Source organism: Gigantopelta aegis, chromosome 1, assembly GCF_016097555.1.
Source record: "Gigantopelta aegis isolate Gae_Host chromosome 1, Gae_host_genome, whole genome shotgun sequence".
Taxonomy (NCBI): Eukaryota; Metazoa; Mollusca; class Gastropoda; order Neomphalida; family Peltospiridae; genus Gigantopelta; species Gigantopelta aegis.
The window spans coordinates 41,405,912-41,428,190 of record NC_054699.1 but is presented as its reverse complement, the minus strand read 5'-3'; the positions used below and the strand labels follow the sequence as shown (position 1 = coordinate 41,428,190).

At 40.5% G+C, this 22,279-nt stretch overlaps 1 protein-coding gene across 1 annotated transcript in view; it reads left to right on the top strand.

The window, feature by feature from the left end:
• The window catches only part of LOC121375098 (glypican-5-like), a 126,776-nt gene that overhangs the window by 44,635 nt on the left and 59,862 nt on the right, over positions 1 to 22,279 (top strand). Inside the window, exons 3-4 of the mRNA XM_041502339.1 lie at positions 11,146 to 11,846; positions 16,983 to 17,242. Coding sequence (XP_041358273.1) covers positions 11,146 to 11,846; positions 16,983 to 17,242 — 961 coding nt within the window. The remainder of the gene's footprint in view (positions 1 to 11,145; positions 11,847 to 16,982; positions 17,243 to 22,279) is intronic.

Genomic DNA, 22,279 nt, shown 5'->3' with positions numbered 1-22,279 from the left:
AACTGGCTTCAGTAGAGTAGCAGGGGAGAAGTGTGATCTGGACCTGAGGTGGGGGTGTTTCGAATATGAACCATCTGGGCCCTTTTTCTATTTTGTTTTTGCACCACCAGAAACTCCATATGTATAAACCTGTATAATTTAGTTCTGATGATTAATAAATCAATGTGCTCTAATGGTGTTGTTAAACAAAACAAACTTTTAAGAGATGACTGGGTGCCATGGCGGAATCAAGGAGGAATTAACCCACAGAGTGTGATTTAATGACTCAGTTGGAAGGTGTCAGGCCACTACAGTCTCTCACTAACCACTAACAATTAACAACTAACCCACTGTCCTGGACAGACAGCCCAGATAGCTGACGTGAGTGTTCCTAGGAAGGCTTGGTGGCGTTGTGGTAAGGCTATCGGTCTACAGGCTGGTAGGTACTGGGTTCGGATACCAGTCGAGGCATGGGATTTTTAATCCAGATACCGACTCCAATCCCTGAGTGAGTGCTCCACAAGGCTCAATGGTCCATAACTGGTTCAACAAAGGCCATGGTTTGTGCTATCCTGCCTGTGGGAAGCACAAATAAAAGATCCCTTGCTGCCTGTCATAAAAGAGTAGCCTATGTGGCAACAGCGGGTTTCCTCTAAAAAACAGTGTCAGAATGACCATATGTTTGACGTCCAATAGCTGATGATAAGATAAAAAATCAATGTGCTCTAGTGGCGTTGTTAAATAAAACAAACTTTACTTTAGTTTTTCCTAGGACAGCTTGCTTGAACCTTAATTGGATATGAGCACACAAATAAGTTGAAATGAAAAATTGAACCCTAATGGGATATAAGCTATAAAAAAAAATGAATCCTGGAGCAGGGGTTCAGTTGAAATAGGGATGTTGGTTTGTGCATTGTATAAACATTGGTAAACAGACAGTAACAGGTTAAAGGATAAAATGGGGGGGGGGGGGGGGGGGGTAGCTAGAGGCATATTGCAGTGGATATGTCCCTTTAAGAAAACCAGTATTGACAGAATTAGACCAGTTGAATATATTTCAGAAGTAAACGTACAGTTTTTTCTTCAGTTACTGTGATAGTTAATTGCTCCAGAACTTGAATTGTGACTTGTTCTCCTTGATTCATTCACATTTAAGGATTATACACCATAATGCTATTTTTCTATGAGCTTTATTTGTGTACATACAGCACCATGAATGAAGAGATGTTGGTCTTTGTCAAGCTAGCACTTCATAAATAACTCGTACATTAATACTTTTTATTCCCCAGTGTCATAACAATTTCCTTTCCTCAAAACACCTTTGGGCACAGACAATATGCGCAGTGTGCCGGGCAGACAGAAACCGATCCCACTTTTCATACAGCCTGCTGCCCTTTCTCGAGCCACTTGTGGCACATTAAATGCAAATGAGCCCCGTGAACAATGGACTCTTGAGGCTATAAATGTGGACTCTTTAAACACGGCTGTCCCTGTGACAGAAGCAGGGTCTTCTGGTCAGTGGAGATACTAAATGACAAGGAATGTCGCTGTATGATTCTTGATCGGTGGAGCGTTATACAGCGTTATACAGCGCAGACGGTCGCTCGGTGTTTGGACCCGGCCAACATTGTGTCTTTAACACCAGAGTCATCTGCGTGCCTGCTCAGAGGCTGGTCGAAAGGAAGCTTGATGTGGTGTATCCCGCACAGCTTATTAATAATTCATACGGCCCTAGCTTGCTTGTCAGGTGGGCAGGTCAGACCGAAATACTTCGAACACATTCTGGAATCTGGCTCAGTGGGTAGAGCACTCGTCTGAGGTCGAAACCTCTTGGTGGACCCATTCTCGGATTGGGATTTTCCTCCCATTCCAACCAGTTCCCCACGACTGCTGTATCAAAGGCCATGGTATGTGTTGTCATGTCTGTGGAAAAGTGCATACAAAAAATCCCTTGCTATTAATGGAACATTGTAGCAGGTTTTCTCTTTCTAAGACTGTGTGTAAAAATTACCAAGTGTTTGATATCCAACAGCCGATGATTAATAAATCAATGTGTCCTAGTGGTGTTGTTAAAAACAAAAGCAAGCTGGCTTAGTGGGTAGAGTATTCACCTGAGGTGCTTTGGTTATATGATTGAAACCTGTTATTGGACCCATTTTATAATTGGTGTTTTTCCCACATCCCAACCAGTTCCCCATGACTGGTGTATCAAAGGCCATGGTATGTGTTGTCATGTCTGTGGAAACGTTCGTATAAAATTTACCGTGTGCTGCTAATGAAAAAAGGTACATCGCAGATTTCCTATATGACTGTATAATGTGTCGTAATTACCAAATGGTTGACATCCAGTAGCCAGTGATTAATAAAACAATGTGCTCTAGTGGTGTCGTTAAACAAATCAAATTTTAACTTCACACATTCACTACATATTCTTCAAACAGAACAAACATGCAACTCCTGTTTATACACTGGAGGTAATTCGACTCCTCCCATCTTTTATCCGACGCCATGTAACCGTAAATAAAATCTGTTGAGTGTGTCGTTAAATAAAACATTTCCTTCCTTTTTTCGTACTATGAAATTTACTACAAGTTATTTATTTCTGAGACGACTGATTTGTAAATTGCATTACAAATATATTATTTGTTTTGTTATTTCCAAAACACTTTTACTTTTCTTGTTATGTCAGACCAAACTGAAATGATTTACAAGAAACATTTTTATAGAATGATGGGATGGACTATAGGCAAAAATGTTTTATGAAATAATAAAAAAGGTTTTATTAGTCGGAAACACATTACAATGGCTGCAGCATTATGACGGTCCAGTCTCTCCCACACTTTCCTCTGACAGACAGGACAGCACATACCAGTCCTGTGGAACACCCAATAAGATAATGGGTCTATGGAGGGGATTTGATCCTTTGACTGAAGCACCTCAACCCTGAGCACTCAGAATCTGTTTAAAACAAATGGCTAAAGGAAAAAGGTTTGCACAACAAGGTGGAAAAGCTATTACGCTGCAGCACATATCGTGAGTTAAACTTTATCTGCCAGGTTAAGAGCTGACTGGGTGCCTCAACCCATCGAGGAGGAATTAACACACAGTCTGGCCCGTTTGTTGAGAAAACACGACTTTATGGCGTAATGTAATCCGATTCCTATTTCCATGTGAATTGTCAATTTATATTTTTTTTTTTACTATGCTGTGTTTTGAAGTGTTTTTATTTTATGTACCATATGCAGTAAACACGTTCTATACCCATGAAACCAGATAACAAACATTTCTGCCACATTTTTTTTGTCTTTCTCAAAAACAGAAAAGATACAAGAACAAAATTCTTGGCTTCATTTCCATCGTAGATCTTGGAATGCAGATTGAATAAACTTGATAGTTAGGTCAGAGCATCAATCCCCATCAGCTGACACACTTTGAACATAACGTAATGTTTTTAACATGCTCCTATACCACTACGGTTTCGAGCATGTCTACCCCAGGTTCGACCTCTGGAGGCCAGGGGCCCAACCCCGGGTCAGAATTACTTAGGTCAATTTTGAGCTTAAGCCAATGGGGGTATGGGGCTTTATATTTTTATTTGAAATGTGCCATTTCTAATAAAATTAATAAATATAACTTAAATATTTATACAATTTTGATCGCCACTTTTGATCGGGCGTTTCTAAATATAAAATACTACCATATAATTTTTTTTATTAGCCCTACGATTTTTTGGAGGTTAGTTTCCAGGAGGTTGGGCCTAGGCCACAGGAAGTTTGTTTAGTGGGGGGACAGATTGTTAAAAGGGGCACCAATCATATCGGGAATTTCAGTATGGCCGAAACGGGGGGGGGGGGAGGCAGTCCCCCGCACACTTTGAGGGTTTTTTATTTAAAATATGAAGTCTCCTTAACAGACAGACAGGTGTTTTGTTTTGGGGATGGGGGTAGGGAAGGGGTTAAGAGAGATCCAATCTTGAGAAGGAAAGAAATAAAGAAATGTTTTATTTAACGACACACTCAACACATTGTATTTACGGTTATATGGCGTCAGACATATGGTTATGGACCACACAGATATTGAGAGAGGAAACCTGCTGTCACCATTTCATGGGCTACTCTTTTTGATTAGCAGCAAGAGATCTTTTATATGCACCATCCCACGGACAGGATAGTACATACCACAGCCTTTGATATACCAGTCGTGGTGCACTGGCTGGAACGTCTTGAGAAGGAGTCATTCAACAAACATCAAACTTAACGGCATTGGTTTTGACAATTTTTTTTGGTAAATTCATATACAGTGAGACCGGCCTCGGTGGCGTCGTGGCAGGCCATCGGTCTACAGGCTGGTAGGTACTGGGTTCGGATCCCAGTCGAGGCATGGGATTTTTAATCCAGATACCGACTCAAAACCCTGAGTGAGTGCTCCGCAAGGCTCAATGGGTAGGTGTAAACCACTTGCACCGACCAGTGATCCATAACTGGTTCAACAAAGGCCATGGTATGTGATATCCTGCCTGTGGGAAGCGCAAATAAAAGATCCCTTGCTGCTAATCGGAAAGAGTAGATCATGTAGTGGCGACAGCGGGTTTCCTCTCAAAATCTCTGTGGTTCTTAACCGTATGTCTGACTCCATATAACCGTAAATAAAATGTGTTGAGTGCATCGTTAAATAAAACATTTCTTTTTTTCATATACAGTGAAACCTCTCAAAACCGGACCCTCTGTAAACCGGAATTCCCTCAAAACCAGACATTTTTCACGGTCCTTTTTTTTTTAAATCAGTAAAGAACTTAACCTCATTAAACCAGATACCTCTTAAAACCAGACATTTTACTTAGTCCCAAGGGTGTCCAGTTTAGAGGGGTTTCACTGTATTAATATTGGTTGCTAAGACCCCTGCAATCCTTCTCCCTCCCTTTCCCCCCTACCCTCCCCCCCCCCCAAATCTGTTCTTACAAGCTATGTAATAAAGTTCTTAGGACAGTCAAGTGGGTGAAGAAGTGTTGCTATATTCGTGTGTATGACCTGTGTGTGTGTGTGGAGTTTTAGTGGCAAACCTATCTGCTTTCTGGCAAGACTTTACACGCTGCAAACTCTACCATCTGTTCCGCTCCATTTGCCGCAGAACTAAATTGTCTAGCTAGCACATGAAAGTAGTTCAAGTGCGTATTACTACACCGTAACATCAGCTGCTGTCTGTCTGGTGAGTAGAGTGAGTTTTGAGCCAGAAGCCAGCTTGCCAAACAGACGGTAGTCAAGTACCAACAAACCTGTCCTTCCATATCTGTCTATTAATGACTACCAACAAACCTGTCCTTCCATACCAGTCTATTAATGACTACCAACAAACCTGTCCTTCCATACCTGTCTGTTAATGACTACCAACAAACCTGTCCTTCCATACCTGCCAGATGTATAGTTAATACCTGCTTGCCTTGTAAATGACTACCAACAAACCTGTCCTTGCATACCAGTCTATTAATGACTACCAACAAACCTGTCCTTCCATACCAGTCTACTAATGACTACCAACAAACCTGTCCTTCCATACCAGTCTACTAATGACTACCAACAAACCTGTCCTTCCATACCAGTCTACTAATGACTACCAACAAACCTGTCCTTCCATACCAATCTACTAATGACTACCAACAAACCTGTCCTTCCATACCAGTCTATTAATGACTACCAACAAACCTGTCCTTCCATACCAGTCTACTAATGACTACCAACAAACCTGTCCTTCCATACCTGCCAGATGTATAGTTAATACCTGCTTGCCTTGTAAATGACTACCAACAAACCTGTCCTTCCATACCAGTCTACTAATGACTACCAACAAACCTGTCCTTCCATACCTGCCAGATGTATAGTTAATACCTGCTTGTCTTGTAATGACTACCAACAAACCTGTTGTTAAACAAAATATATGTTTAACTCTGTGATTGAAGTGTAATTTAATGGTAAGGAAAGATGTAATTACTGAAAATATGTTACACTGCCTAGTAACCATGGTCTCTTTAAAGGCCACATGTATCTCAGCTTGTGTAGGACACGAAGGGTGGATCGAAGATCTAACACCTAAGCACATTTATGATTTTAAACTGTGGTTATTTGGTATGACATATCAGGGCTGTAGTTAGGATTTGTTTTTTTAAGGGGGGGGGGGGGAGCTGTGGGGAGATGAATTCTACACACACCTAAAACTCCTCAAATGGTTAATTCAGCAAAAGCATGGAAATCCCAGTTAAAATGACATGAATTTAATAACCAGTGATTTAATTAAAATGGCCTGCAGTAGTATCAAATGCATATTTGCTTCAGTGGGTTACATTTTCTGGAATTCACATTTATAAATCTCTGAATGGAGTTTTTATTCAGTGAGGTCTGAAGTCTTTCTTCCCTAGTGTTTAATCCAGACTATATAATGCTTTATTTCATCATCAGCTTTTACCTCAGGGAGCTGGGATCTACATGTAATTCTGTATCTGCCAAATGTCAACCGACACTCATGACTTATTGAATATGAGGCAGGGTGAAGACCATTTTTCAGTGTGAGCAGCTCACATATTTACCACAGACAGGCAATTAATTTGCTGTAAGCAGGTTACAACCCCTGCAACTACTGCCCTAATCAGCCGTTCTCGAGAGATTAAAGCGTGGACAATAGTTGGAATTGATTTCCTCGCTCCAGAGTCTAGTAAGTACTAATGAAGTCCTGAGTGGCGTGGGACAGAAGTTATCCCACTGTCAGCGTTTTCCAGCTACGACTCTGCCAGAGGAAGGTGGACACCAGTGTGAATGCTTTGTTAGGAAGCCCTTGGAACACAATCCTGTAGTAGCTCTTGACGTTTGTCCTTTGAAATGGTGGTGATTTTCAATTTTCTCACTTCTGTGATTGTCACCTTTGTCTGCTACATCTAGTCTTAAGATGATACAAGTATCATCGCTGGTGATTGATGGTTCTTCGGTTTGTCAGTCAGTAGGTTAAAAACTTACTGATAAGTAAATGGTTAAGTCTGCTTTGTTGTCTTCTTATAGTATACGGTCCACAGACGTGTTCCTTTTGCCCTTCTCTGATCCATCCATCCATCCATCCATCCATTATTTTTTGTGCTGGGGTGTCATTAAACATCTTTTTTATCTATTCTATTCCATCCATTATTAACCACCCTACCAGGAACTCTTATATTCAGTAATACATCAACCGAACCAGTATCCAGTGCCCATCTTTGTATTTATCCATCCTTCCATTTATCCATCCTTCCATTTATCAGTCCAATCCTTCTGTCTGTCCATTATGTCAATTTATCCATCCATCCACCCATCTGTTAAAAACTAATCTATCTAACAAAACTATCCATCCATCCATCCAGTAGGTCAGGGCTGCAGAAAGTACTCGTCTGCACACCAAATGCAAGTAAAAATTATGATGAATGAGTTAAAAATGCAACTACCAGTCTGTCAGTCTATCTGTCTTTTTGACTTTGTCATCTTATGTTGATCACTTACCAAGTGTTCTTAATAATGTTTTGTCAGTATATCTATATTCTATAATATTATATATCGTTTGAAGTGAAGACACTGTATATTATAATATTGTTAATAATATATTGTTCTATAGATTGGCGGACTAGTAGAAATCCGGGCTAGTTAAATATTTTCCATTTCTACGCCCCTGGTGTGTTAGTTGTTAATGGTTATAAAGAGAAAAGAGGGTGTAGTGGGATTATACCTACCCATTTAGTCATTAAAACTCACTCTGGGGTGGGAGCTGGTACCAGGCTGCGAACCCTGTACCTACCAGCCTTATGTGTGATTGCTTAATCCCGACACCACCAAGGCCGGTAGACATTATCTCTTTGTTACAGAATATATATATATATATATATCAGGTCCATCAGCTGTTATCCGTGGTGTTGACAGTCAGTCGCCTCACCGATTAACCGGTTTGTGGTCTGGTCTGGGCCGGTGTTTGCCCGCTGGTCCCCGGGGTCTGACCAATGTGTTTTAACACACTCATTTAGAAGATGCATCAACATGGAAGTTAGCTCAGGCAAACAGATCTGTCGATCACAGGCCCAGCTCGCAGCATACCTCGACAGAATGGCTTTCAGTGGAGAAACGGCCCACTGATATTATGATATTTATTAAGACTATTACGTATAATTAGCTTTTCTAGGCTCACTTGTCGAGCAAAATTGTGAGCAGTTTTACATCAGCTGACCTGGGTATATAGTTGATGATGACAATGCATGGTTGTGTCATCGATCTGTCGATCTGTCCATCCATCCCTCTATAATCTACCCATCCAATTATCCATTCATCCATCCATCCATCCACCCGAATCCATCCATGCAGTCATGCAGTCAGTTATTAAACTTTTAATCATCTATCCATATATCTAATTCATCCATCCTTCCATCCATGCATCCATGCATCCATCCACTCGCTCAACTAGTCAATTATTAAACTTTTAATCATCTATCCATATATCTAATTCATCCATCCTTCCATCCATGCATCCATGCATCCATCCACTCGCTCAACCAGTCAATTATTAAACTTTTAATCATCTATCCATATATCTAATTCATCCATCCTTCCATCCATGCATCCATGCATCCATCCACTCACTCAACCAGTCAATTATTAAACTTTTAATCATCTATCCATATATCTAATTCATCCATCCTTCCATCCATGCATCCATGCATCCATCCACTCACTCAACCAGTCAATTATTAAACTTTTAATCATCTATCCATATATCTAATTCATCCATCCTTCCATCCATGCATCCATGCATCCATCCACTCACTCAACCAGTCAATTATTAAACTTTTAATCATCTATCCATATATCTAATTCATCCATCCTTCCATCCATGCATCCATCCACTCACTCAACCAGTCAATTATTAAACTTTTAATCATCTATCCATATATCTAATTCATCCATCCTTCCATCCATGCATCCATCCACTCACTCAACCAGTCAATTATTAAACTTTTAATCATCTATCCATATATCTAATTCATCCATCCTTCCATCCATGCATCCATCCACTCACTCAACCAGTCAATTATTAAACTTTTAATCATCTATCCATATATCTAATTCATCCATCCTTCCATCCATGCATCCATCCACTCACTCAACCAGTCAATTATTAAACTTTTAATCATCTATCCATATATCTAATTCATCCATCCTTCCATCCATGCATCCATCCACTCACTCAACCAGTCAATTATTAAACTTTTAATCATCTATCCATATATCTAATTCATCCATCCTTCCATCCATGCATCCATCCACTCACTCAACCAGTCAATTATTAAACTTTTAATCATCTATCCATATATCTAATTCATCCATCCTTCCATCCATGCATCCATCCACTCACTCAACCAGTCAATTATTAAACTTTTAATCATGATTGTCTGTTATTTCTTTTAACTTCATCGGGGTATGAACAAAAAAGAATCATCCGCAAACTCTGTGAATCGACGTGTTTACTTGTCATGTGGATATTACATGGAAGTTTGTAAAACTTACTTCAGTGTTTGGTAATAAATAAGACATTGCATAGTGCTTTGTGTAATATGAATATATTGTATAATAGTTATCAGTATTTAGATGTTACCTATGTTTAATGACCCTGTGTATATATCATAGTATTATACGTCAAGTATGTCACAGACATACATGAGGTATGATTAAAATTGTATTACTACGTAGTCAAACCTAGATAAGACATTCCACTTTGGCAGTCAGTTATGCTGTTATCTCTATAACTACTGTGTTTCGTGTTGCTAGACACAAACATGAGACTGTTGCAGAGTAAATTGCAATTAATTCATTCACTGCAAGAATGTTACATGTACATTAAAATTTATATTGATTAATAGCTATATTTTTAAAACAACACCTGTATTGTTTTTAGAAAGAGAAAAGAATGTTTGTTTAATGATACCAGAATTCATGTTTAAACATCTTTGTTGTGATTTCATTACTGTAAACCGGTGGGGAGGGTGTGAATATGTACATATATGATTTTGCGTTCTTTGTGCCCAACTGTAAGTCACGGCATTTATATGCATGCATTAAAATTGCAGATACACATTATAGATACCAGTGGTTTGTGAGGTGTATACATTGTGAATATGTGCTACATTGTGTATTCACAAACAAATCAAAATCATGTCACAATATTAATGTGATATTTTAGAATAATCACAAAACAGGACTGAACAGTATTAATTACCTGAACAAAATAATTTTTACCTGTGTTGAGTTTAAACTTTGTTTTGTTTAACAACACCACTAGAGCACATTGATTTTTTATTAATCATTGGCTATTGGATGTCAGACACTTAGTAATTTTGACATAAAGTCTTAGAAAGAAAAGTACCAGTGTTGAGATTTAATCAGCTAACATCTTTTTATTTATGTTTGTTACATGGAATACTTCATATTTTGGAGCAGTCACAATACCGGACTAATGCTGAATAAGATTATTTACCAGTACCAGTTAATAATATTAAGATTCAGTTGCACAGGGGCCTTGGAACGGGGGGTGGGGGTGGGGGTGGTGGTCACTGGAGCATACCCCTACACAAACTTTTGTAGCGGGTAGCAAACCTTTCAAACCCGATGTAATGCCTTCAAATTTCAATCTGGTAGCTACATGTAATATCTTTCTTGTTTTACATTTTAAAGAAATAATATCTTGAAAAATCACTGAACCAAACTGAACAAGATTATTTATTTATGTTATTAAGATAACAGTTTTCTTATTGGCATTTAAACAGATAACAATTTTTTTTAATCAACTAAAGAAAAATTATTTTATGTTTTTCAAAAAACAGTTTTATTGAGATTTTTACAGTTAAATTTTTAAAAAAATATTTACGTTTTTTCAGAAAGAATACTTGACATTTTGGAGGAGTCCCAAAACCGGACGTCAGTGGGGGTTTTTTTCAGAAAGAGTTTTCTTATTGAGATTTAAGCAGCTAAAAATTTCTTATTTTATGTTTTTCAGAAACAGTTTTATTGACATTTAAACAGTTAAATTTGTAAAATTTTATTTAAGTTTTTTCAGAAACAGTTTTCTTATTGAGATTTAAGCAGCTATAATGTTTTTATTTACGTTTTTCAGAAAGAATACTTGACATTTTGGAGGAGTCCCAAAACCGGACGTCGGTGTTGCTGACGAAGGTGCACAGCATCCCGTGGGCGGAGCATCATGGGACGGTGAGCGACCTGTACCTCGACCTCGAGCAGTTGGCACGGCGACAGCCGGTCAGCATCCACGACACCGTCAACACCTTCTTCAGTGCGCTCTTCCCGGCCGTCTTTTACTATGCGCTCAGCGACCCCAAGTACGTCCAGAAGTACAACGACAACTACCGCAGCTGCCTGCTCCAGAACCAGGAGGAGATCGAGCCATTCGGGAATGTGCCCCACCACCTGTCTAACCGGCTGCACCAGGCCTTCCAGAGGGCAAGGTCGTTTGTGAACGCGCTGTCGATCGTGGTGGAGGCGATCAACACGACGGACCACATCCTGGTGGAGGAAGACTGCCGCCATGCGGTGACGCGCATGCAGTACTGCTCCCACTGCGAGGGCTACATGGATGCCAAGCCGTGTCACGGGTTCTGCTTCAACGTGATGCGCGGATGCCTGGCCAAGGTGTCCGAGATCACACCAGAGTGGGACGAACTGGTGGACGCGATCGATGTTCTCGCGCGCGCCATGAAGACCAAATTCAACTTGGAGGAGGTTTTACTGTCCATCGAGGCAGGCGTTAATGATGCCATTTTACAAGCAATGGACGACGGGCCCAGGATATACAACAAGGTAAATAGATATATACATAGACATACACATAGACATATATATATATATATATACATACATACATACACACATATATACATATCACAGTTTTTGCCACACCATGATCTAGTCAAAAGACCAGTGAAAGTTTGTTTTGTTTAGTGGTAACAAACATCACTAAAAAACAACTGCCGCAAAACCCTCCATATTAAAAGTTAAAGTTTGATCTATTCATCATCATCTATCCCAAACTGACCGCGCATCAAGCGAGCGCTTTACCAGTGGGCTACATCCAGCCCCTAGCAGACACAAGACAAAATTCTCTCCCCTTTGTTGTAACCAATTTGAAATTGTCCCATAAGGTAACTACCCTTCTGTTCCATGCCAGAGCCTGGGTGTGTGATGGACGTTTCTGAACCTAGATTGGATATAGGCATGTAAATAATATCATTCACTCACAAGGTAAGTTGGGGTGGGATGTAGCCCAGTGGTACAGTGCTCGCTCGATGCGCGGTCGGTCTAGGATCGATCCTCGTCGGTGGGCCCATTGGGCTATTTTTCATTCAAGCCAGTGCACCACGACTGGTGTAACAAAGGCCGTGGTATATACTACCCTATCTGTGGGATGGTGCATATAAAAGATCCCTTGCTGCTAATCAAAAAGAGTAGCCCATCAAGTGGCGACAGCGGGTTTCCTCTCTCAATATCTGTGTGGTCCTTAACCATATGTCTGACACCATATAACTGTAAATAACATATGTTGAGTGCGTCGTTAAATAAAACATTTTTTTCTTTCTTTCACGAGGTAAGTATATTCACTCACAAGGTAAGTATATTCACTCACAAGGTAAGTATTCTGTGATTGATTTTTTCCATCCACCTACACATGCGTGTCGTGATGTGTCTCGGGAATATAATCAAGACCCATTGTGCCGTGGACTCCGTCATCAAGTGGACGTTTTATTGCTTAATGTTTGATTACCGGACTCGAAGGAAGCTGGCTGTAGAGCTCATTAATGTTGTAGAATGGAGCTGCCAGCCCTGATCACCTGTCTGCACGGCTCGGCAGGTGAGACTGTGCAGATGGGATATGATCCCGCAGACACCGAGTGAAAACTATTGATTGAGTACAAAATGAGGACGGTCAGTTACTGAATAATTACTGGTATTCATCAAGTTCATGTAGGAACAGGATCGTACTCTGTCCGTAGAGCGGTCTTCACACCTGGGGTATAATCAAAGGCCGTGGTATGTGCTGTCCATGAGGGTGGGGAAGAACATGTAGTTGGGGGGGGGGGGGGTTCCTATACAAAAGCAGGATGGTCAGTTACTGAATAATTACTGGTATTCATCAAGTTCATGTAGGAACAGGATCGTACTCTGTCCGTAGAGCGGTCTTCACACCTGGGGTATAATCAAAGGCCGTGGTATGTGCTGTCCATGAGGGTGGGGAAGAACATGTAGTTGGGGGGGGGGGGTTCCTATACAAAAGCAGGATGGTCAGTTATTGAATAATTATTGGTATTCATCAAGTTCATGTAGGAACAGGATCATACTGTTAGTAGTGTTTTTCACACCTGAGGTATAATCAAAGGCTGTGGTATGTGCTGTCCATGTGGGTGGGGAAGAGCATGTAGTTGGGGGGGGGGGGGGGGGGGGGTCCTATACAAAACCAGGACGGTCAGTTACTGAATAATTACTGGTATTCATCAAGTTCATGTAGGAACAGGATCATACTGTCAGTAGAGCGTTCTTCACACCTGGGGTATAATCAAAGGCTGTGGTATGTGCTGTCCATGTGGGTGGGGAAGAGCATGTAGTTAGGGGGGGGGGGAGGGGGGGTCCTATACAAAACCAGGACAGTCAGTTACTGAATAATTACTGGTATTCATCAAGTTCATGTAGGAACAGGATCATACTGTCAGTAGAGCGTTCTTCACACCTGGGGTATAATCAAAGGCTGTGGTATGTGCTGTCCATGTGGGTGGGGAAGAGCATGTAGTTGGGGGGGGGGGGGGTCCTATACAAAACCAGGATGGTCAGTTATTGAATAATTACTGGTATTCATCAAGTTCATGTAGGAACAGGATCGTACTCTGTCCGTAGAGCGGTCTTCACACCTGGGGTATAATCAAAGGCCATGGTATGTACTGTCCATGTGGGTGGGAAAGAGCATGTAGTGTGTGTGTGGGGGGAGGGGGGGTTCCTATACAAAACGAGGATGGAATAATTACTGGTATTCATCAAGTTCATGTAGGAACAGGATCGTGCTCTGTCAGTAGAGCGTTCTTCACACCTGAGGTATATCATGTATAAATTTGCATACTCCATGGAGGTAAAAATTACTCTCCATGAACTAATCTGAGGGACTGATAGAGAGCGAGTGTAACAGCTCTATAATAGCAAGGTTTGAGGACCAAAGGATCAAATCCCTTCAGTGGATCTATTCTCTAATTGTTTTTCCCATTCTAACCTGTGCCCCATGACATGGTATATATATATATATATATATATGTGTTTGTGTATGTGTATGTGTATGTGTATGTGTATATATATATATATATCACAGGCATTGGCATGTTCTGTCCTGTCTGTATGAAAGTGCAAATGGAAAAAATAGCAGGTTTTCTTTGACGACTGTTAGAATTATGAAATCATTTCACATCCATTAATAAATAGCAATATATCAATGGTCTCTAGTGGTGTTGTTAAAAAAAAATAACTTCCATCATGTCTCTTGTCACAGGCCTCTGATAATTGAAAATTTGCATAATTCATTTATGGGTTACGCAAAAACAAATTCAAGTGACCCATTTCATTTTCACATCCGTCACAAAAAATGGATTAAATGCTATCTCAAGAGGCCTGTTGTTATGGCTGGTATTGATCGAGATTGTTACTATGCTAGCACATGTAGGGTAGACTGGAAGATATTTAAACATCTTAGCGTACACAACCATAAAGTATTAATAAAGTTTGTCTCGATCAAAAGGTTAAAAAGCTGAACTGTCAAAGAAAGTGTGAAGTGTTAATTATGAATGGTAATGGCAGCTAATTAAATTACACAAACATTCTGTAGTGAAATGTTAAAGTTCGGTTGGACACCAGTAGAGCACACTTCATTAAATATTCATCATCTGCTATTGGATGTCAAACATTTGGTAATTCTGACATATAGTCTTATATGCACTTTTCCATAGACAGTGCAGCACATACCACAGTCTTTGATATACCAGTTGTATGACACCATCATGTTTGTAGATCAATTCAGTGATAAATCATATTTCGTCTTCTATAAATTGGTTTCTTCTGATTGTATGTACATGTATCTGATTAATGGAAAATAATTTTGATGCTTGTTAAAAGAAGAAAAAAAAGAGGGGCGGGACGTAGCCCAGTGGTAGGGTGCTCGCTCGATGCACGGTCGGTCTGGGATCGATCCCCGTCATTGGGATCGATCCCAGTCGGTGGGCCCATTGGGCTATTTCGCATTCCAGCCAATGAACCACAACTGGTATATCAAAGGCTGTGGTATGTACTACCCTGTCTGTGGGATAGTGCATATAAAAGAACCATTAACCATATGTCTGACGCCATATATCCGTAAATAAAAAATTTCTTTTTCTTTTCCATAATATAGACATGCCATGAAAGTAATATGTATTTGCAATGAACAGGAATAAATAGTTCTGAAAGAAAGAAAGAAAGAAAGAAAGAAAGAAAGAAAGATCTTTTTACTGAGTAGTTTGAGAAACATGGAGGGCTTTGTGTAATTGTTTTTTTTAGTGAAGTTTGTTAGCAGGATGTAGCCCAGTGGTAAAGTACTCACTTGATGCGCGATAGGTCTGGGATCGATTTCTGTTGGAGGGCCCATTGGGTTATCTCATCTTCCAGCCAGTACACTACGACTGGTATATCAAAGGCCATGGTATGTGCTATCCTGTCTGTGGGATCGTGCATATAAAATAGCCCATGTTACTAAAGAATTTTTTTTAGAGGGTTTCCTCTCTATATATATATCAAAATTATCAAATGTTTGACATCCAGTAGCTGATGATTAATAAATCAGTGTGCTCTAGTGGTGTTGTTAAACAAAAAAACACTCTTTTTTCTCTAATGGAAAAATTAGGGTTTCCTCTCTAAGACTGTATGTCAGAATGATCAAATGTTTGATATCCAATACATGGTGATTATTAAATCAAACTTTAACTTTTAACATGGAGGGTTTTGTGGTAGTCTTTTTTTAGTGATATTTTCTTGGCACCAAAAAGGCTTTGTGAAGGACCAAAAAGGTTACAGCTGAACTGTCAAAGAGAGTGTGAAGTGTTATGATGCTTGCAGGCTTGTGAATCCCCACATGTACAAATTACAAGGGCTGCTGTTATATACCGCATGTATATTACACCCACAGCCAGAGTACAATTACAACCAACACTGGCTGTCATCAGCTAGCTGCCAGCCTGCCTCAACTCATCTGAGAACTGGGGGAAATATTGAAGGTGCTTAAAGAAGACTGTTGATAGATAAAGTAAATTGTGGCACATCTGGGCTGCAGTAGACCCTTGATGTGTTAAACATGTATAGGTGGTCAGGCTAAACAGGGCATCAGGAATGGAGATATGAGCACTTTATTCCAACACTACTACAGATATATATGCTCATCAATGTTACAGATACATGCACATGTATGTGTGCTCATCTTCCATGGTGAACACCCAGTGCATGTCTCTAGAAGAAGTAATGATAGGTTGTAAGGAAGGAAGGAATTTGATCTATTTAATGACAAACTCAACACATTTTATTTTATTTACGGTTATATGGCATTAAATGTATGGTTAAGGACCACAAATATAATGAGAGAGGAAACCCACTGCCACCAGTGGCCCATGCAATTGATTGGCTACTCTTTCCAGTTAGCTGCAAGGGATCTTTTATATTCACCATGCCCACAGACAATATCTAATAGACAATGATTAATTATGTACTCCAGTGATGTTGTTAAATAAAACAAACATTTTTAACTTTTCATCCGAAGACTGTATGTCAGAATTATTAAATGTTTTACATCTAATTAAACCAATAATTATCCAATAAATATGTTCTACTTGTGTGTTTAATCAAATTAAACTTTTAACTTTCTATGTTCTGTCTTCACAGGTGAGGCTGGACTGCAAGAACATGACCTCGCGCTCAGATTCCGACGGCCCGTACAGAAAGTCTCAGAGTATCATGAGCACTCCGCCTTACAGACAGAAGACGTCTCACACGCTGAGTAACCAGGTGGAAAATGTACTGAAGAACCTCCGTGATGCTAAAGGTGTTTTCAACCGCCTCGCCGACAGGATTTGCGGCCAGTCCGGTCTGTACGAGCAGGACATGCGCAGTTCACACTGCTGGAATGGAACGAGCATTGCTGAGTGAGTACACCATGCCTTCTTCTGTTTCCAGTTACAGGGATCCACCAAGGGTCATACCACTGAATCAGGTGTTGATACCATGGGTCATTAAGTGTTGATACCAAAGGCCATCAAGTGTTGATACCAAGGGTAATTAAGTGTTGATACCAAAGGCCATCAAGTGTTGATACCATGGGTCATTAAGTGTTGATACCAAAGGCCATCAAGTGTTGATACCAAGGGTCATCAAATGTTAATTCTAAGGGTCATCAGTGTTGATACCAAGGGTCATCAGTGTTGATACCAAGGGTCATCAGTGTTGATACCAAGGGTCATTAAGTGTTGATACAAAGGGTCATCAGTGTTGATACCAAGGGTCATCAAGTGTTGATACCAAGGGTCATCAAATGTTGATACCATGGTCATCAAATGTTGATACAAAGGGTCATCAGTGTTGATACCAAGGGTCATCAAGTGTTGATACCATGGTTATCAAATGTTGATACCATGGACATCAAATGTTGATACCATGGGTCATCAAGTGTTGATACCATGGGTCATCAAATGTTGATACCATGGGGCATCAAGTGTTGATACCATCGGTCATCAAGTGTTGCTACCAAGGGTCATAAGTGTTGATACCAAGGGTCATCAAATGTTGATACCATGGGTCAAGTGTTGATACCATGGGTAATCAAGTATTGATACCAAAGGTTTTCAGGTGTTTCCAGGATCATCAGGTGTTGATACAAAGGGAAATATGGTGTTGATACAAAGGAATATCAGGTGTTGATATGAAATGTGTTGGACCCCAAGGGTTAATTAACAGCTGATACTTTTACATGTACACCATATGATTTTACAAAGGTTAGAAATTGTTTCAAATAAATACTTTTCTAATCAATGCAAAATATTTATGAGAGGTTTTTTTGTTTTTTGTTTTTACTAAACTGACGAACAGTAGTTACGTTTTGCACTGGCTTTGAAAGATGCCAGTGAATGGATGGTTAAGGGGTAGCAGTTAATATTTATATTAAGTCTTCTTTCAACTGACATAATTTTTTTCATAGTTGTTAGTCAGTCCTTCCCTCACACCCACCCACTTCTGACATCTACTAGTATGTTTTGGGAAGCCTACACAGGCTGCATGTATACATGCATCTGTTACAACTGAATTGGGTTTTTTTTTATCCCTGAAAGGATTTTATCTGTATGGAGATCTAAAGTAGAAGCAAAGAATCAGCTTATATTAACCTTTGAAGTGTGACCTTTGCCAGCAGAGAACAAAATTAACAGAGTGACAAAAGAGAAACATGTCACGGCTATAGAAAAGTAACAAAGTGAATGACTCCAGACATAAAAAGACATAATTTGTCATCTGATAGCAGCCTTCCTAATGCATTTGCTCCAGCAAGGTCTACTGTTTCTCCCAGACACAGTTTGGTCCAGTTTTGTTGTGTCTGCTTAGTGGGAGGCAAATGTGATCCATGTGATACAAAATGAGGGATTTTACAACAGATGTATTGAGTTCAGCCATTACATATTTTATGAGATTTCGCAATCTGTAAGGAGTTAAGCCATTACATATTTTATGAGATTTCACAATCTGTAAGGAGTTAAGTCGTTACATATTTTATGAGATTTTGCAATCTGTAAGGAGTTAAGCCATTACATATTTTATGAGATTTCGCAATCTGTAAGGAGTTAAGTCATTACATATTTTATGAGATTTTGCAATCTGTAAGGAGTTAAGCCATTACAATTTACATATTTTATGAGATTTTGCAATCTGTAAGGAGTTAAGTCATTACATATTTTATGAGATTTTGCAATCTGTAAGGAGTTAAGTCATTACATATTTTATGTGATTTTGCAGTCTGTAAGGAGTTAAGCCATTACATATTTTATGAGATTTCGCAATCTGTAAGGAGTTAAGCCATTACATATTTTATGAGATTTTGCAATCTGTAAGGAGTTAAAACATTACATATTTTATGAGATTTCGCAATCTCTAAGAAGTTAAGCCATTACAATTTACATATTTTATGAGATTTTGCAATCTGTAAGGAGTTAAGCCATTACATATTTTATGATATTTCGCAATCTGTAAGGAGTTAAAACATTACATATTTTATGAGATTTCGCAATCTGTAAGGAGTTAAGCCATTACAATTTACATATTTTATGAGATTTTGCAATCTGTAAGGATTTAAGTCATTACATATTTTATGAGATTTTGCAGTCTGTAAGGAGTTAAAACATTACATATTTTATGTGATTTTGCAATCTGTAAGGAGTTAAGCCATTACATATTTTATGAGATTTTGCAATCTGTAAGGAGTTAAGCCATTACATATTTTATGTGATTTCGCAATCTGTAAGGAGTTAAGCCATTACATATTTTATGTGATTTCGCAATCTGTAAGGAGTTAAGCCATTACATATTTTATGTGATTTCGCAATCTGTAAGGAGTTAAGCCATTACATATTTTATGAGATCTCGCAATCTGTAAGGAGTTAAGCCATTACATATTTTATGTGATTTCGCAATCTGTAAGGAGTTAAGCCATTACATATTTTATGAGATCTCGCAATCTGTAAGGAGTTAAGCCATTACATATTTTATGAGATTTCGCAATCTGTAAGGAGTTAAGCCATTACATATTTTATGAGATTTCGCAATCTGTAAGGAGTTAAGCCATTACATATTTTATGAGATTTCGCAATCTGTAAGGAGTTAAGCCATTACATACATTACCCCTCCCCTAGATCTGCCTTCCCTGGGATCTACCTCTCCCCATGACCTCCCCCTCCTCATAACCTATCCCTCCCCTGGATCTACCCCTCCCCATGATCTACCTTCCACTAGATCTACCCCTCCCCTAGATCTGCCCTAGATGTATAGATGAGAAGTGAAGAGCCATAAAATGACACATGATACAGGCTTTAAGACAAAACCCACTGCTTCCAACCCCTCCCCTAGACCTACCCCGCCCTTAGACCTCCCCCTCCCCTGGATCTACTCCTCCCCTGGATCTACCCCTCCCCTAGACCTACCCCGCCCTTAGACCTCCCCCTCCCCTGGATCTACTCCTCCCCTGGATCTACCCCTCCCCTAGACCTACCCCGCCCTTAGACCTCCCCCTCCCCTGGATCTACTCCTCCCCTGGATCTACCCCTCCCCTAGACCTACCCCGCCCTTAGACCTCCCCCTCCCCTGGATCTACTCCTCCCCTGGATCTACCCCTCCCCTAGATCAACCCTAGAGGTATACATGTATAGATGAGAAGTGAAGAGCCATAAAATGACACATGATACAGGCTTTAAGACAAAACCCACTGCTTCCATCAGCTGTAATGTGTAAGAACAGAATACTTAACACTCCAGACATTGCTTTGATGATTTATAGGAGATTTCTCTCTTGTCTGTTTTGTCTCATTTCAAATTCACAATCCATTCCCATGCAGCCACAGTCAGACTGCCTATAATGGCCACCCATGTAAATGGGACAGTATGGTCTTTATGAACAAGGTTGACATCAAACATTGCTGTGATGATTAATACAACATTTCTTAGTCTGTTTCATCTCATTTGAAATTAACACCCCTATAATAGCCACCTGTGTAAGTGACACAGCCAGTCAGTTCTCAAAATGAAAGGGGGAATGGTGATGGGTATTGCCAGTTTGGAATAACACTTTGTGAAAGGAAAGCCTGAATAAAATATTAACTGAATCTCTCCCCCCAACCCCCCCCCCCCCCCCCCCCAAAAAAAAAAAAACCCCACTAAAACAAAGTGAGTGACTGGTCGGCCAAACTTTTATGTAATTTGGCACATTTTAGAAGAACAATTAAAAAGAAAATTAGAGAAAGAAGAGAAGATCAGAGTATTTAATAATATAGAAGAAAAAAATGTAATTTTGACATAAAATTCTGAATTTATTAACAAATTTATTAATGGTCTGAACATTTAAATTTCGATCTACCATGTTTGTGTAATTGCCTGGATGCATGTCTACCAACGTAGCACACATCCTGGTACAGTAATCAGGTGGCGATCTAGCCTGTGTCGAGGGTTTTCCTCTCCCCACTCATAGTGATGAAACGGGCCAGCTGCCTGCACCATCGCACAAACCTACTCTTCTGAGGCATTTCCAGCAAGTGTATCTGATTTACTGATTCAACTCCCTTCAACATTTATCATGTATTGGCTTGTTGGAGGGAGTGGGGGGAGGGAAGAGAGAGGGGGAGGGAGTTGGAGGTAGTGGGAGAAAAAGGATGGAGAGAGAGAGAGAGTGAGGGAGGGGGGGGAGAGAGGAAGGAGTCATGAGAGAGAGAGATAGAGAGGGAGAGGGGGCATGTGCGAGAGAGGGGTGTGTAGAGGGAGAGATGGGTGTGGAGAGAGAGAGGGAGGTGGGAGAGAGGAAGGAGTCATGAGAGAGAGAGAGAGGGAGAGAAGGCATGTGCGAGAGAGGGGTGTGTAGAGAGGGAGAGGGGGGGAGAGAGGAAGGAGTCATGAGAGAGAGATAGAGAGGGAGAGGGGGCATGTGCGAGAGAGGGGTGTGTAGAGGGAGAGATGGGTGTGTAGAGAGAGAGAAGGAGAGGGGGGAGAGAGAGGAAGGAGTCATGAGAGATAGAGAGGGAGAGGGGGCATGTGCGAGAGAGGGGTGTGTAGAGGGAAAGATGGGTGTGTAGAGAGAGAGGGGGGTGGGAGAGGAAGGAGTCATGAGAGATAGAGAGGGGGAGGGGGCATGTGCGAGAGATGGGTGTGTAGAGGGACAGATGGGTGTGGAGAGAGGGAGGGGGGGAGAGGAAGGAGTCATGAGAGAGAGAGATAGAGAGGGAGAGGGGGCATGTGCGAGAGAGGGGTGTGTAGAGAGAGAGAGGGAGAGGTGGGGGGGAGAGAGGAAGGAGTCATGAGAGATAGAGAGGGAGAGGGGGCAGGGAGAGAGGGGTGTGTAGAGGGAGAGAGGGGCATGTAGAGGGAGAGAGGAGGGAGAGAGGGGTGTGTAGAGGGAGAGGGGTGTGTAGAGGGAGAGAGGGGTGTGTAGAGGGAGAG